The sequence below is a fragment of the Psittacula echo genome (genome assembly GCF_963264785.1).
Source record: "Psittacula echo genome assembly, chromosome: 17".
Taxonomy (NCBI): Eukaryota; Metazoa; Chordata; class Aves; order Psittaciformes; family Psittacidae; genus Psittacula; species Psittacula echo.
In genome coordinates, this window is record NC_137753.1 from 4726866 (window position 1) to 4743374 (window position 16509).

General features: G+C 42.7%; 1 protein-coding gene across 1 annotated transcript in view; it reads left to right on the forward strand.

Moving 5' to 3' along the window:
* RERE (arginine-glutamic acid dipeptide repeats) overlaps window positions 1-16509 on the forward strand; it is a gene marked incomplete at its 5' end in the record, with an annotated part of 151609 nt that overhangs the window by 35772 nt on the left and 99328 nt on the right. The window contains 3 exons of the mRNA XM_080631358.1: window positions 10298-10403; window positions 11858-11954; window positions 15490-15594. Of these exons, the coding sequence (XP_080487484.1) occupies window positions 10298-10403; window positions 11858-11954; window positions 15490-15594 (308 nt within the window). The remainder of the gene's footprint in view (window positions 1-10297; window positions 10404-11857; window positions 11955-15489; window positions 15595-16509) is intronic.

The following is a 16509-nucleotide window of genomic DNA, read 5'->3' on the forward strand; positions in this document are numbered from 1 at the left end:
CTGTCATAGAATTCCCCTGACTATTAGGAGATGTTTTAACAGCCGGGATGACTGTTCAAACTCCGTGCTGGGTTTGCAGAGCAAACTCTCCTGATTGTTTTATCCTTTAGCTCTCGGTATCTCTTTGTTAAAAGGTAAACCCCTTAGTGAGATGTTCAAGAAGATGTGGCCTCTTGATATTTGAAAGGTGAGAAATCTATTTAAACTGTATATGATGGCTTCAGCCATTCCCTCTGCTGTGTGCTGCTTGTTTTAATAGAAGTGATAAATACTGGGGCTGGTGGTGCTCAGCAATTAGATCTGAGCTATATACTATCAATGACATTTAATGGCAAACGTCAGGCAGTGTCTGAATGGTACCTTCATTTCAGTGGTGCATTTCTTTGGGATAATGCCTGAAAATCCTTAACGGAATTTAATTACCAGAGCACATATTCAATGATTAGTTAAATGCGTTTGTAATACCATTAGTTGTTAGGTAACTGTTTGCTTATTATGCTTGACACAGAGTGTATTTGATGTACAATGTGGACGTATGCAGTGCAGCAACAGAAATGCTAATCAGCCCGTGTGTTAAGGAGGTTCACTCTCAATACTGTGTCAGCAGCTTGCTGCCAGGTTTCCTTCTGTGGGAAGGCTTAATGTGTCATCAGAAGTGGAGTTTGTAGAAGCAGCAAGCATGAACAGAGGCGCTGTGATCAAAAATGGTGCTTATTGCTTTCCCCAGTAATGATTTTAATTACAGCCTATTAATGAATTCTCACCTATGTTTGTGTCTTTTGTACAGGGCTTTTGTGATATAGTAAAAATAGTAGCTGAGATAAGGTATCCCCACAGCTTCACCAGTGGTTTTTGTACCCCCAGAGCTGAGTGTACCATATATGTGCACATATAGACATCATTTTGGGTTGGAAGGGATCAGCCTGTCTCCAGAGCAGAGCAGCTCCATCCCTCGTGGCCTCCAACAGCTCCACATCCCTCTTGTGCTGCTGCCCCAGAGCTGGATGAGGGCTGCAGGGGGGGTTCTCCCCAGAGCACAGCAGAGGGGCAGGATCCCTTCCCTGAGCTGCTGCTCACGCTCTGGGAGTGCAGCCCAGCATATGGGGGGGGTTCTGGGCTGTTAGTGTAAGCTGCTGGCTTTTGTGATGCTTCAGCACGAGCACAAGGCGATGTTTTGTGTGTATTGCATGGAGATGTGGCTTGATGCAACAAGAATAGCAGCCCTGATGCACTCAACTGCCTGCCCATGACAGTGGGGTGCAGCTGAACTCGTGCTGTTCTCTTGGCCCTTTGTGGAGGCAGCACAGAGTGTGTCTGTGCTGATGTATCTGTGTGCGGAGATCTCATCAGATGCATACGCGCTGATTTGGATCTTCTAGGGGGGGCAGCTGCTTGTTTTCCCTAAGAAGGCAGCAGTGAATTGGGGACAGCTTTTTGTGCACCAGAAGCTGTCACAGGGACAAGTGGACCCGCTGCCTTCTAGTCCTGACAGCTACAATTAAGCAGGCTTGTTCAAGGGTAGTTGTGCAGTGTAATAGTGTGGTTACTTTATGCTTTTGCTCAGCATAACTGACACCGTGAACCACAGATGGGATTCAAAGAACATAAAGGGGAAACGGAGCAGAAAGATACCACAAAGGGATTAAATGAGGTACTAAGCAATGACCCATAACCTTCCTGAAAGATCTTAGCATAGTTTTATTCTAAGCCAGTCAGGTTTTAAGCATAACTGCTTTTTTTTTACAGGATGAAATTATCTTTTCTCATTTAGAACTGCACTGAAATTTGAAGGATGTTGTCCCTGTTCGAGGTGGATTTCACTGGTAGGAAAGCAGGTGACTTCCTAGATCTCAGCTCACAAAGCAGCTTTGTTGCTAGTAAAGCTGAAAAGTTTATGGAGTAAACACTGTAGTTTGTTTTCAATACAGAAATCTCTTATGGGTGTTACCTGCACTGGGTAGGGTTCTTTTTCTCCTTGAAAACTTGCATGAAGCTCTGCTCAGTCCTGTTGTTTGGATTGTTGAAAAGTTAAAACCAGATGGACGAATATATATGTATATATTTAATATCTGATAGTTGATGTGCAGTGTGAGGTGGTGATTCACATCCTCTGTTTCTTGATCACTGCCAGCCAAAAGTAGGGATGATGGGATTAATATTGAGTGTTGTAGTTGAGGAGGAACTTGTCTTGGGAATTTACTAGCGAACGCTAACTTGGGCAAAGACTGTGTAGAGCAGCTTTGTTTTCTAGGGTGTGAATATGAAGGGAATTCCAATGGAAAAAGATGGACTTTTTGAATATTGAAAGAGAAGAGTCCACAGAGCCTGGACACAAAAGGATGGGGGGGAAGCTGAATGTGTTGCAAACTGTTCTGCTTTGACAGATGGCCGATGCCCTCATAGCTTCATTTCCAAGTAACCACGTAGTCCCGTTTTGATCAGTTCTAGCTTACACTTGTTTTTATATAACAACACATCCTCTTTTGCACATACAAAAGTGTGTCATTCCGTTACTCACTTGGGCCAATAATTTATACAGCAGATATGGTTACTTTGCTCTTCTGTCTCAGTAGAAAACAGGAGGCTTCATGGTAAGTTTTAATGGCCCCATGCCTTTAGAAAACACTGTCAAAGAATAAGATTTCAGTAGTTCCCTGTTCTTTAACAAAATTGGTAAATCCAAACCACTCCATTTCAGTTGGCTTTCTCACAGTTGCTTTTTTGACTTTTACCCAAGAAAGTCAGGTTTAATTGTACTTTGGGTCATGGCAGATGTCCTCTTAAAGCTATTTTTCCGTGTGGGCTTAGGACTTGGAAAGGAATGACTGTTTCCCTCATGGTATTTCCATTTCTTCCTTGGGTTTTCTTTAATATGATGCCTAATTCAGAGATTGGATATCTTGGAAGGGAAGGTTTGAGTGACACTAAAATGAAGAGCTGGTAGGTAACTTTTATTCCATATTAGTTAACTTTTGTACACGTATGGAGGGGAAGTCAGAGCTATGAAGAGCAGACAGAGGGGAAAGGAAAATGCAATCAGATAGCTCCATTTGAGCTGTGTCTTTGAAGCGCATCTGGTTAAAGCACGATTCTTCAGCGCTCATCTGTATCCATATGAGGCAGACCTTAGTGTTGGCTTCACTCCGGCTCATACAGTCTTTTAGTGCTATTTGTTGCAGTTTCTGACGAATCTCTCCCTAGTTCTCAGTTACCATAATTACTTCTGCTGTCATCTGCTCTAAGAGTTCCTTGTGACTGTAATAGCTATCCCAGCAGAACATCGCGCGTTCATGAAGTGGCAGCGTGGCAAGTTTTGATAGTACAGCTCTTCTGGTGATCTGAAGACTGTGTTTTTTAAAGACAGTCTAGCAACTCTAATGCCAAACCACCCACACGAGGAGACAGCATATGGCAGCTACTATGAATTAACATGCATATAAGTAGCATATCACCTAGTGCTTTGAAAGAGGCTTGAGCCTTCATAGCCAAAGCCTTAGAATCCAGCTATCTGGCCATCCTCACAATGCAGGAAACACAAGTTTGCAGCTAATCATGAGTTAAGACTAATTTTGGCCATGTTTTGCAATTGTTTAAAGGTGTAGGCAAACAGACTGTTGTTTTATACTTGCATATGTGTATGTCAGAATGTGAGTAGGCTGAGATTTCCAGGTATGTTTAGGACTTGTCTGCTTTCCCTTCTCCTTATGTAGGAGGCAACTCTGTCTACACATAACCTGTCTGTACGCCAACTGTATACTTGGTGGTGGTGTTTGCAAAGTTTTTGAAGTTTTGCTTCAAACTGGTAGAAACTGTGGTAGGTCTAGAATATATATAGAATATAATATGTAGAAATAATGTTCTCAACAAAGAAGAGTGGCTCTGAGCAAAAGGACCGCGACCCATGTGCACTTACATCTGAGCGTACGAGTCTGAAGTTGAGGGCAAGGTGAGTCTAATGCTTGTTTTGCATCTCAGAGTGCTTTGCACATAGAATTGAATTAATATCCAGCACACCAAGGTGATTTCATTAATTCCAAAGGGAATTTCATTTGTTAGACTTCGCGAATAAAAGGAGCACAAGAAATTCTTGCTGTAAACCATCACAAAATGGCAAGAGCGAGACATTGGGAAAAACTCTATATTGTTTTGTCAATAAATTATGCTTTCTCCTTCATAGATCACAGAAATGGGCCTTTACCCTGGAAACAGCAATATTTGATACCCCAGGCAGCTTATTCCCAGCTCAGCTCACACTTCACTGAATACACTGATCGATTATCCGCGGCTTAACCAAGCCTTCTCATTTCCTGCCTTCCATTACTGCGCTCAATCACGCCGGCGGTTCTTTGTGGCCTGCCTTGTGTGCTGAGATAAGCCATCAAGGCATGTTTCTATTAGAAAAGCTCTTGTAGATGGAATAGTCATTAGATAACACTAACAGGTTTAAAGGTTACAGTCTTTGTGTTGGTTCGGGTTAAGGGGACAGGAACCAAGAGAACGGATGTGTTGGGTTGTTGTAGTTGAAGGGCAGGGAGGATTAAACTGCATGTTGCCATGTTTACTGCTCCTCTTTAACATTTTCCTTGCTGAATACTGATAGCTCTCACTTTTGATAGTGCTTCTGTGCTTGCAAGAAGTAATTATGTGTTAATATGCATGCATCTGAATTAAATAATCAAGCTGCAAAAATAACATTCAGTTGTAGTAATACCCTCTGCATCTCCAGGCTGGGTTTTCTTGGCTTACAAACAGCTGATCAGGTTTCTGATTTAATTAGGGAACAGCCTACAAAAAGATACCCTGAGAATGTGAAATTACATGTGCTGTTGCAGGGTGGGAAGAAAAATGATGTTTGCTGCATCTCTTCAGCTCCTGAATTCCAGATAGTTCCATTGACTCTGGGCTTTCTTCCCCCAGTGGATCTGATATAAGTGGTCTTTATTCTTCTTTTCCCCTCTTTTCAATATTAGTAATGTTAAAAATGAGTCAGTGTAAAAATACTTCTCCAGTAGGAGTAGAAATACAGGCAGCAGTTCAACATGGCACAGAAGGGCTAATGGGAGGGATGGCGAAAGCAAGCAGAGCAAGTCAAACCTACCACTTGTGTTGGAGTGGGGCTAATGCCATGTCATGGAGCATAATTAGAACTGTTTGTGTGACATGAAATCATCATTTAGGGGGAGAAACAAATGTGCCCCAAAGGATGGGGTTAATTTGTAGTGTTTAGAAAATAAAACCCACGTGAAAACTGGCTTAGAGAGGCCAGAGCTTCTGTGCTGCAATGCACAAAGTGTTGGTTGTGACTTTACAACACTGTCATATTAAATTAACACAAAGGATTTGGTAGCTTAGAGTTGTTTTTTCCTGATAAAGACGTGTCATTGTTGAGAATATGTTTGAAAGGAAAGATGTTCTTTTCCTTGTTTCTATTCTGCTGTTTGCGTCTTTGAAATAGCCCCTATTCACGGACTCCAGTGTGCCCATCTGTCATCTCCAGCATTTGGGATATTGCTTCCAAAGCTAGTTGTGATTTAACACGGTATCTAAATAGGGCAAGTAATGAAGTATACTGCTTAAATCCCTCTGAGGGAATCTGCAGGACATCTGTGATCATTTGCACAATTGGGTTAGTCATAACCCTGGAAAGAGAATGTGGAATCCCTGAAGATATGAATTGTAATGTGCAGCAACTCTGTTCTCAAGTGTGTTTATGAAGAAAACTGGCACCTTGGAGTTAGCAAATGCTGTGGAAATCGGTACATTCCTACTTTTAAAGAGAACCTCGAAGGTTATTTTTCACCCTTTTAAGGGAGAGGCTCACTTATAAATAGAAGCTGACCAGATGCTCCCGAACTGGGATGCTTTAATGCAATTACAGATCTCATCTAATTCGTGTTGAACGTCCAAAATTGCTTCATGGCTTTTAAAAGGAACAAAACCCAAACCAGCAGCCACCACCCCCCCTCCAGATGAGTACTTCTGAGTACTGCAGCAATAGACAGTATTTCCATTAAAGGTTTTGTAGCACAAGGCATCTTTTAGAGCTGACAAAGGCACTGAAGGCGTTTGCCGTTGCTGTGATTTCTGCAAGTGGGGGTTTGGCATGTGGCTGTCTGCAGCTTTTCGTATGTAAAGGTGTAAAAAGCAGAGAAAGTAACACTTTATGAACTTGGGGAAGCTTCTTTTGTGTGCACATGGTTCTAAAATAAATAGTCTGCCGCAGAAGCTGGCGCCTTGACACCTCTGAGTATAGTCTGCTCTGTAAATGACATCCATATTTAGAAAGCTGGCTGACAAAATAGCATGTCTAGGAATTTCTGTGCAGTGAAGGATGTGAAAAGAAGAGGCTGACAGACGTGTTGTATTTTTAGGGAGACTGAAAGTTCAGGTTTAAAGCCCACAAACCCATGCGTGTCGGAATAGAGAAAAGACTTGCGAGGTGAAGCTCTTTAACTGGACCAAAAGCAGCAATCATGGGAAAAAGGGATATTGAGGAAGGAGCTTAGATCACACAGCCCGCTGCCAAAATAAAACCAAACAACCCAAACCCAACCTCTGTCAGCGGTGCACAAACAGCATCTTGGTACCATGTCAGTGTGTTTTACTTGCATCATTGTCCAGAGGCTTTGCTTTAAACAGTTCCTCAGTTATAAATGCTATTTTTGTTTCTGTGTTCCTTCTGAGTGGAGGCTTTGAGTTGTGCCATGTGTGTTCTCTGATTCAGATGATGATGAGCAGTCAGCACCGTGGAGCGTGTGCTGCTTTCCGTTTGGAAAGATATCTAAGTCTGGGGATTTTTTAAAGATAGGAACCTTGGCCATGTTCATCATCTCCTGTCGTTTAGCATTCATTTAAAACGCCTGTTTCATAAAGTCTAGGTTTTACAAGTTAAAAGCATCCAAAATTGGTGTACGCCAGGGCTTCAGATCAGGGCTTCGGATTGACTGCCTGTTGTTTTTATCATCGGATTTAGTTCTAATTCTGATTTCATCTTTTTTCTTCTTGGTTCTTGCATTACTCTGTTTTCTGAAGGGAGGTGATAGAAAAGCCCCTGTTCTGTGTTATGAAAACCCCTGTAATTTCTTTCTGTTTGTAATCTCCCCCTCTGCCAATGCCTCACAACTGCGTGATCAGCCTAACGGAGTCAATAGCATTCCTGTTGGCAGGCTGCAGCGTGGGGTAATTCATCATTGCCCTGAAAACTTCCCAGGTTCAGCCGCCTCCTGAAACTCAATCTCATTCCCCGTGTTCTTCCTGATGGTGAATCTGATTTGAGGGGAGGAAATGTTCTCTTTCACAGTGCAGAGTAACTGCCAGCCTCTGGAATAAAACAGTGCAGGGAACAGCTATGGCATTCCCTGAGTCTGAACAGAGCTTCTGCATGGGAAATGAGTGCTTTCCTTCAAATTCAAATGCTTCAAGTAACACAAAAGCTCTGGAGTACCTTTTGATGGTAGATGTTAAACTTTCCTAAGGTATGGGATTTCAAAGGCCAGGTTGGATGGGGCTTGGAGCAACCTGCTCTAATGGAAGGTGTTCCTGCCTGTGGCAAAAGGCTGGAACTGGATGAGCTTTAAGCTCCCTTCCAACCCAAATCAGTCTAGGATTCTATGATTTTTGAGAGACGAGGTGATAAAATGCTGCAGAACAGCAAATCCTTTGACTGCTTTCATAGTGTGTGAATGTGTGAATGTTCCTGAAAAGCTTTTGTTTAATCCCCTGTAATTCCCTTTCTTTTTTAACACGTATTGGGGGACTCAGTGACACTTCCAGGAGACTTGGCCATAAGCAAAAACCTTCTCTCTGCATTGACTGAGGGACAAACTGGGAGGGTCTTTGTGGAGGAAGGCAGGGATTGAGGTGGTCTCTTATGGCAGAAGGGGTAAAACCTCACTTCCAGCCCCTGATTTCTTCTATCCAAGCGTATCAGCGCTTTGTAAAGGTTGACCTTGCCCTTATCCCTGTGCTGCTAAAAGCCCTGTGCTCCTCAATGATGCGGTAAGAAACTGAGGCAGTGAAGCGATGGTGTCAACATCTCCTTTACGGTTTCAGCTTAATTCAGACTCCAGCTGTGACCTCCCAGCACACAGCTCCATATGATGCCAAGGCAATGAAAGCAGTTTTGATCCCTCCCTTTTTACTGTAATCTCATCTCAATGTATGCATGCGTGGAGGACGCACCTTCAACATGTGAACCCCGACAGAGCTTTCTGCACAACTGTCCCCTCACAGAGAATGGCTGTGAGGTTCCACGGCACGGTGTATCCATTAATTTATCATCTGCTCCCTTTGTCCTCTCCATGACTTCTCTGTGGCAAGGTACACAGTAAGGTGTTTCCTTTCCTCGGATCTCTCACTGGCCACTGGTTGGTGTTGCTCTGGTTTGTGGTTAAGCATCTGTAGCCCCGTTCCTTGCAGGGCACAGTGTAGATTTCTAGTCCTTCTCCTCCCTGATGCCATTTGCTGTTCAAAACCACCACCACAATTCAGTACTGTATTTTGTGGTGGTCCTTCATGGCTACATATATATATATATGTATATGTACATATACATATACATATATATATATATGTACTTAGGCCTTATCCAGATGTACCTAAGCACTCACTGTGGAGTGCTGGACTATTTGGAAGACACTCAGCTTTAGTGGCACAAACCAAGAAAATCCAAGCATTAGCTTTTGATGCTGCTTGTAAACTTGCTTATACCTATGGGTGAGTAGTTTTCGTGCCACAAGTGATGCTTTCTGAGCGTGCTGGAAAGGTTTTGTGTAACATGGGTCGCACATGGGACATGGGATTTCTCTCAGCTAAGAAATGCAAAGAGAAACACTGGGGTGATGTTTCCCATCGTTGTTGCATGCAGCTCTTGTAGCACTGATAGAGCCTATGAACAAATAGCAAGATTTGTATTGTTTTAGTCTTCAGAACTCAGGCTGTTCATAAAAGCTGTGCTGCACAGAGCTTTATTTCAGGAGAGGAGGCAAGGCTCAACCATGGGCTTTGAACAGCAGGTAGCAGGAATCAGCTCTGCCCCTCTTTGTCCTTTTGATTTTGTTCCATGCATTAGACAAGCTCGTTGTCTTTGACTGCGAATGTGTTATTTGAAGAGGCAAAAAAAGAGGAGGTTCAGGTTTCTCCTGTACAGAACAAACAGGCTCAGGATGTTCCTGGATGCTTTTTGGGGCTCAGTGCACAGAGCACTTGCGGTGAGCAGTTGACAGAGCCTTTTCTGGCACAATGCTGCCACTAGCAGTTGTTTCATGGTATTACACGTGGTTTTCATCAACGCCTTCAACAAGTGCAGGTAATGGAAAGATTTGGATGTTGTTTATTAAGCAGAAAGGGTGGAAATTGCTGCAACAACCAGGCTGATGGGCACAGCAGGGAGGAGAGCGCTCGGGCCCAGTGACCTGCCGTCTGAGTTCTAAATGTAGATGTTTTAAGAGCAGCCTTCGAAGGGTCTTGGAGAACTTTAGTCCAGAAAAAACAGTTGCCTCATGCCAAAAGAATGTTCCTTTCCCTTTAGGCCCTTCCTCTGTTTCCTCAAGTGTTGTGGAGCAGTGGAAAGAGTTGACGACCAAGGGTTTCAAAGATAAACTCAAGCAGCGAGTCTGTAATAACTTGACCTGTAAATTCTATTTTGAAGTGGTGTTTATGCTTAAGTTCCCTTCTCAGAAGGAAGAAACTGGTGGCTGGATCCTCGCATGAAAAAGGAGCACTTTGAGGAGGATTGTTTGTGTACATCTTGCTGTTGGGTTTGCGAGGTACACGAGCACTCTGAGCCTATGTTGGGATAGAACTGCAGCATCCTGTTCTGTTGTGTGAATAAAGAACAGATACTGTTCTCCTGGGCTAAAAAATACCTGGCATTTCTTGGTTACAACAGTTAGGAATGGTTGCACTGAATTATGTGGCTGTTGCTATTCTTTTTGCTGTGTTTGGCCATAAATACTTGTTGTTTGTAGAAATGAGCAGGCTAAGATCATGCTGCATAAGGCCAAAATTGCCAGTCCTTTTCTGATCCCTTCTTCCTCTTGGGTTACTCTTTTGTGAGTGAATAGATGAGTATTTGCTGGTCAGATATACACAGAGATACAACTGCCTGCTGACGCAGTAGGTTCTTGTTGCCTATGCCTCGTTTGAAAGTCAGTTTGTCATAGCACGTATCCCTTGTTTCATTGTCATGGAAATACGTTTTCTTCCTTTTTGGGTCTTACATTTTGTACTTTAGAAGACTGTGTCAGATGGGGTCTGATTTTCCTTTTTAGTAATGCCTTTAGACCTTCTTTTTCAGAGTAAACGGGACCACCTCCTTATGAATGTCAAATGGTACTATCGCCAGTCTGAAGTCCCAGATTCAGTCTATCAGCATTTGGTTCAGGACAGACACAATGAGAATGGTAAGTTAAGCTCTGCAGATTAAGGCCTCCTTTACTTGTACTCTGAATCTGAAGTTTTAACAGCCCAGAAAGCAAGAACACTCTTACAGAGGGTTATGAAGCAAGGACTGTTGATGAATACAATGTGTTAGGTTGGACGAGGGTGTTTCTTACCTGCTTTGTTTGTTCTAACTCGTGTATGTCCTGTAACCATGGCTATAATCAGATACACATCAGGTATGGTTTAAATTCTGGGCTGTATTATACTATTCCCTTAAGGGAATAGGGAAGAAAAATAACACTGGATCCTTTGTAGGCCTCTGGACAGTGCACTGAGACTGAACTGGCTGAAGACCAAGTATGAAGAAATTGTGAATCTCTTCTATTTTTTGTGATCCTTCCCTAGTGTCATGAGAGCCCGGTCTTTTACATTGCACCTATGAACACTCACTGTGATTAATACTGCAGTAAGTGACATAACTGCAGGACTCATAGCTGAGTTTTCCCTTCTTCTCTCCAAAAACAAGTGTGATCTTGGGTTTAACAGAAGCAGAAGAGACTTCAGTACGTATTCCAATGTCATTTATCTCTTGCCTCTAGGGGAGACATAACATTTGCTTCTATTCTTACCAGGAAATTTCCTTGAGGCAGCTGTTAAAATGCTGCAGACACTCCAAGGTGAATTGTGATGATAAAAGTTGATGATTAAAATGTGGAACACGGCAACTTTTTTGGTGCGTGACAGCACAAAGTTGAGCCTTCCAGTCTCTTTTTTGCAGGCATTAAGGACATTTTGTGTGGGCTTTAAGCAAAGGCTGCACAAATCTAACATTCCTCTTACTATATTTGAAACTTCTAACCCTGGGATTATAGGCACAGCATCCAAAAGCGAGCAGCTTTGGCTTTTCTATGTCACACTCCTCTCTGTGTGGAGAAGTATTTCTGTGTGTTCTTCAAAGGCATTATCAAGAAGTCATGGAAGAATCCTCATTAACGTTGAGGATTTTCTGTGTTTGAATGTGGATATCGGTACTGATGTCAAAGCCAGAGCACTAAGCAGTTCATACTGCCAAGATGGGGTTGAAGATTTGAGGTCAACTATGCAAACCCACCACAATCTTAACCCAGAAGACAGAAGTCAGTGATAAATTGACTTGCTCAGTTCCTCTCACCCAGGAGTGACCACTTACACTGGTCAGTGCATGTCATCTAGCGCCCTGAAAGCTCTTCAGCAGTTCCTTAGCTATGGCAGGGGAGAATCCATGTGTAAAAATGGGTATCACGTTCCTTCCATACCTTACAGGGTGATGGAAACAGTCTGAGTGTGTCATCTTACCACTGCGCAGTGTGTATCTAAGAAACACCCTCAAGCTTTGCCCTGTAAATAAACTACCTGTCAAATGTCAGTGGTAGATGCTTTCAGGCTCCAGCTAACGTCTTGGTGGGTTTCTGTTTGTGTTTTTGCTTTCTGGCAGACTCTGGACGAGAGCTTGTTATAACAGACCCGGTTATCAAGAACCGAGAGCTCTTCATTTCAGATTATGTTGACACCTACCACGCTGCTGCCCTCAGGTAAGCTGCAGAGGATGCGGGGCAGTGTCTGAGGTGGGTGAGAAAGCACAGATGGAGGGAGAGGTGTTTGTGTGATGCTCATTAACATACTGCTCAGCGTTCTCTCTCCTCAGTAATTAACTTGTGTTATCTGTTCCCATTCCAAAAGCAGCCGTAATTCTCCAATCTCGTTTTCATCTCAGTTAATCAATGTTGCTCACAAGATATTGTTCCCCATCAGTGCCAATTTAGGTTATTGCTGGTTCCTGCAGAAATACTACCCGGCCCTCCTCCCTGTTTGATTTCCCTCTTAACAACAGCACCTCCTAGGAAAGTGACTGTTAGGATGCTGCCCTGATGAAATTGCATTGAAGGCTTTTTCTCTGAGGCACTTGTCATTGTTACAGCTCAGCTAAGAGCTCCATTAAAAACTGGCTGTACAGACAGGAGGTAATGGACCCCGCTATAGTTCCCTGCACTATGTGCCCTTCCTGGGAGGTTGCTGCTCTCTTTCCTCCCCAGGTTTTGAACTGAAGTGCCTAACCTTTGCCTAGGCTGAGGGGCATGCACCATCGCTTCCAAATGTTTTCAGAGGGAACCAGGGAGGCATTATTTTTCAGCACATTTTCCACACGCCAAACATGCATGGATATTGTCAGAATGCAAATGGAATAATCTCCCTGATAATAACGCTCAGATGGTGTTTCACCACAACCATCTGGAGACGTGTTTTGTTCCGAATCCCTTTGCCGAAGCCACTTACTGCAAGACAAACTGGCTGCAGCTTCTGTTCTGTGGGTGGGAGGAAGTCTTTCATTTACATATGAGACTTCATTTTATGAACCTGGAGAATTCCAGGGGTGTGCTGCAGTCTCCTGAAGTTGCACAGTGCTCTCTCTGAGCTACAGAAGGTCGTCTTCCAGTGTGAAACCTGCACGCTCAGAAACAAGCCAGCAGGAGGTTGACTGCCTTGGTGGAACCAGGCTTGGAAACTGTCCGCTTGAACAGAGAGACACTTGAGTCTTCCCTGGAGTGTTTTAACCTCTCTTCTACATCCTTTCTGGGTTGTAATCTTTAAAGAAAAGATAAGAATGCAATATATGGGTATGCCAAGCAAACTTGAAAAACAACCTTCTTTTCTCCCCTTCCATAAAGGGTGAAGGCTCCTGGAAGATCAAACTGATCAATCCCTCAACCTACCCTATGTTTTATCTGTCATCTTGTAGTTTGGAAGTGTGCAGCACAGGCAGCTTTCAGATAACTTTTGTTCCTTTTTGGCAGATGGTTTCACTGTTGCTTTGTTGTGTTCTGGATTCTTCATACTTGGAATATTTCTTACCAGCTTGGAGATGGTATCTAAAGATGCTGAGAATTGAGCAGATAAACTTTTGCAGGATAAAGATTATGTTTTTGCTGATTCTTTCCTAGCAAATTGCCATTAATCCGTGTCAGTGATTTTCAGGGTACAAGATGAACATCAGGGTGATTGCACGTGGTGTTCTTCCAGCTTGAGAACGCAAAGTAGGCAGAATACATTGTGATGCGTGAAAGGAGGCTTAACATGAAGTTCTAATTTATTCTAATAAGAGATTATTTCCCTGTCCTCTGCAAACAAATGGCGCTGGGCACACAATGAATTGGTGACAAACTGGGAAATAAAAACAGTCATTGTAACCACCAATTTTCTGCTCTAACCGGTGGAAAAATTTAACTACGGGATACTTGTAGATCCCTGGGGAAGTCTGCAATGAAAGTAACGTCCTTCTTACCTGTGTGGTAAAGCTCTGGGGTAATGTGTGGTAGCACTGGTCTGAAATGCTATGAGCAAGATGTACTGCTTTCATGAGTATAGATAATACAAGCTTATTAGGAAAGCCCTTATTGTCAGATGAATTATTGAAAGGAAATGAAATCTTTTCCCCCAAAATACCTTTAAAATGGGAATTTAATGTGAGATACCCAGACAAATACCCCTCCTCGTGTTCTTTCTTTCTAGATGACTCAACTGGAAAACTGGCTCGAGCCACCAGGGATAAAAGAAATTCATCAGTATTTGTGTGATGTCTGGGTTACAGACCTTGCTAATGTTCCATTCCAAGCTGGCATGACCTGTGCAACACTTTGTCCTTTGCCAGAAAGTGATGGATTGAGAATGGTGCAATCACAGGGACGGTTGTGCTGCCTCAGCTCACAGCACAGCCACATTGATTTTGTCTTAAACCAGTCAGCAGCTCCTTTCATCCATCATCCTTCTGGGGTGCTTTTTCCTCACCTGTAGTAGTTGATGTTGTGTATCAGAGAGCTGGTGTTGCAAGGCAAGGTTCTCTTAAGTGGTGCTTTACTATGAGAAGATGAGGAAGGAAAAGCAGGCTTAGTATTTCAGCTTCCCAGTGCTGTTCTTCAAGTACTGGGTGCTTTTAAGCTCTGTTGAGAAGGCTGGGCAAACAGATCCGCTGTTAGTACAGGCAAAATAGTTGTTCATCTTTGGGGACTGGTGGCCAAAGCACTTCTCATTCAATTCCAACCAAGACTGGCAAACCTTTTTACAATGTTAAATAAGCCCCATAGCTTATTTATAAGAGCAAAGACTGTTCAGTAAAAGGAAATGGAAAGAGATGTGATCTGTGTTAATAGCAGAAAGCTTGACATCCTGGAAAAGAGCAAAGTCTTGTGCTTTGTTGATTGCTTTGCATCAAGTTGAGATAAAAAGCACTAATTCTTTGCCTGTCTGGCCTGTTTGTCTGTGCCCGCTTCTGATCTGATTTACTTGGCAGCAGCAAACTGCAGTGCACTGAATGACAAAACCCCAGCAGCTGTTGAACATTAACAGAGCAAGAAACCCTCGAGGAAATGGGATGCGACTTCTTACAGCTCGTCTTAATGCTCATCCTTAAGGATAATGACTTCATCAACAAACCGTGTTAAAAATTATTAACAATCTGGTTTAGAATAAGCCAATAAATCCTCTTTTCCCTTTTTTTCCCCTTCTCTTTTCTTTTAATGTCTCTGTTTTATGTATGAAAGTAGAAGGAAGAAACTTCTGTGTGCTTGGAATTTGCGTTGTTAGGATTGCTAAAAGCAGCGTAGCTTTGCTTTTGATTTGGAAGTGCTATTAAACTGCAGTTTTATTTAGCTTTCTAAATCAAAAGCTGACTTCCTAAATAATACAAAGAGTAGAATTTTCAAAGCTTCCTTAAAGCATAAATGTGATAGGACTGTAAAAACTTGGAAAAGAACATATTTAGGGCTGATTTCTAAGGTAGTTACTGTTCATTAATCTGAAATGCAGGCTCCTCAGGGCTGGTGTTGGCTGAATGGGAATGAATGAATGGTTGTAGAACACCATCTGAGACATTGGAACTGCATTTTCTTCCCTTTCCACCATGGGAAGAATCTGCATGGTTATTCGTTACAACAGGCTTCTATTTATGACCTTGTAGACATTTATGCGAACACAAGGATGTCTGTGGGCTTATACACAGGTTGCAGTGGCACTTAATTAAAGTCGTTGTTTTTCAGGGCTGAATTCTAATGCCATTTTCCCTCTTTCTTTCAGAGGGAAGTGCAATATCTCCCATTTCTCGGATATATTTGCTGCTAGAGAGTTTAAAGCCCGAGTGGATTCATTTTTCTACATACTGGGCTATAATCCAGAGACAAGGTAAGTGAAGTGCAAACTTTACCACTGAGCTGAGCCTGTAGGAACAGGAAAACTACTCACGGTTGAAATCAAGTATGATGCTGATAGGTGGGGTGGAAGGGAATGTGAGGGAGAAGCTGCATCTTCCTGTGAAGTGTGTTGTATAGGAGAAGGTTGCAAAACTGTGCAGTGGGTTATGACATCTGGTAACGTCTCTGGGTCAGTAACATCCTGCTTCAAAGCAGGGTGTTAAACAGTGAATTTAAAGCCTGCAGTCATTAGTAGGAATTCTTAGCTGTGTCACTGGCTAAATGCACACCCCTGGAAGTGCTTCCTAAATGCGCTTCTATTAAGCAGTGTTGAAACTTGCACACCCAAGAAGTCAAATAGATAGTTTTAAAGTGTGGAAATTCATGTTTTCATGTGTAAATACTCCCATAGGGTCCCATACCAACAATTCTTAGTTTATGCTTTGCTGGCCTGGAGCAAATTAGAGGTACAGAAAGGTGGTTTGGGAATTAATACATATGTAAAGAAGATGTGTTCAGCAGGGAGTCATCCAGCCAACCTCCATCGGCTGTGGTTGCAAAGCAGAGCTGACACTGGGCTATACCTTCATTATTCTTCATTATCTTTTCATTTATCTAGTTTTGGAAAGCCAGAGAATGCTTTACAAATACTGGCTGTAAGAAGTTTGTTGTTTAGGGGTGCATTTCCACAAGCACTTGAGTAAAAGATGGATAGCCTCAGCAAGGTCTGTACTGACTGAAAGCTCTATTGTTTCTTTCAGTGCTGAAAACAATTAGCTGTGGACCTTGATTTCTAGAGATACTATTGAGAAAAGTATTCTTCTAAGTGGGGATTAGATAGGCCTATAAAGAATAAATATTTGAATTGTTCCATGGTAGATTTAGTGTTTTTAATGCAGATAGGAAT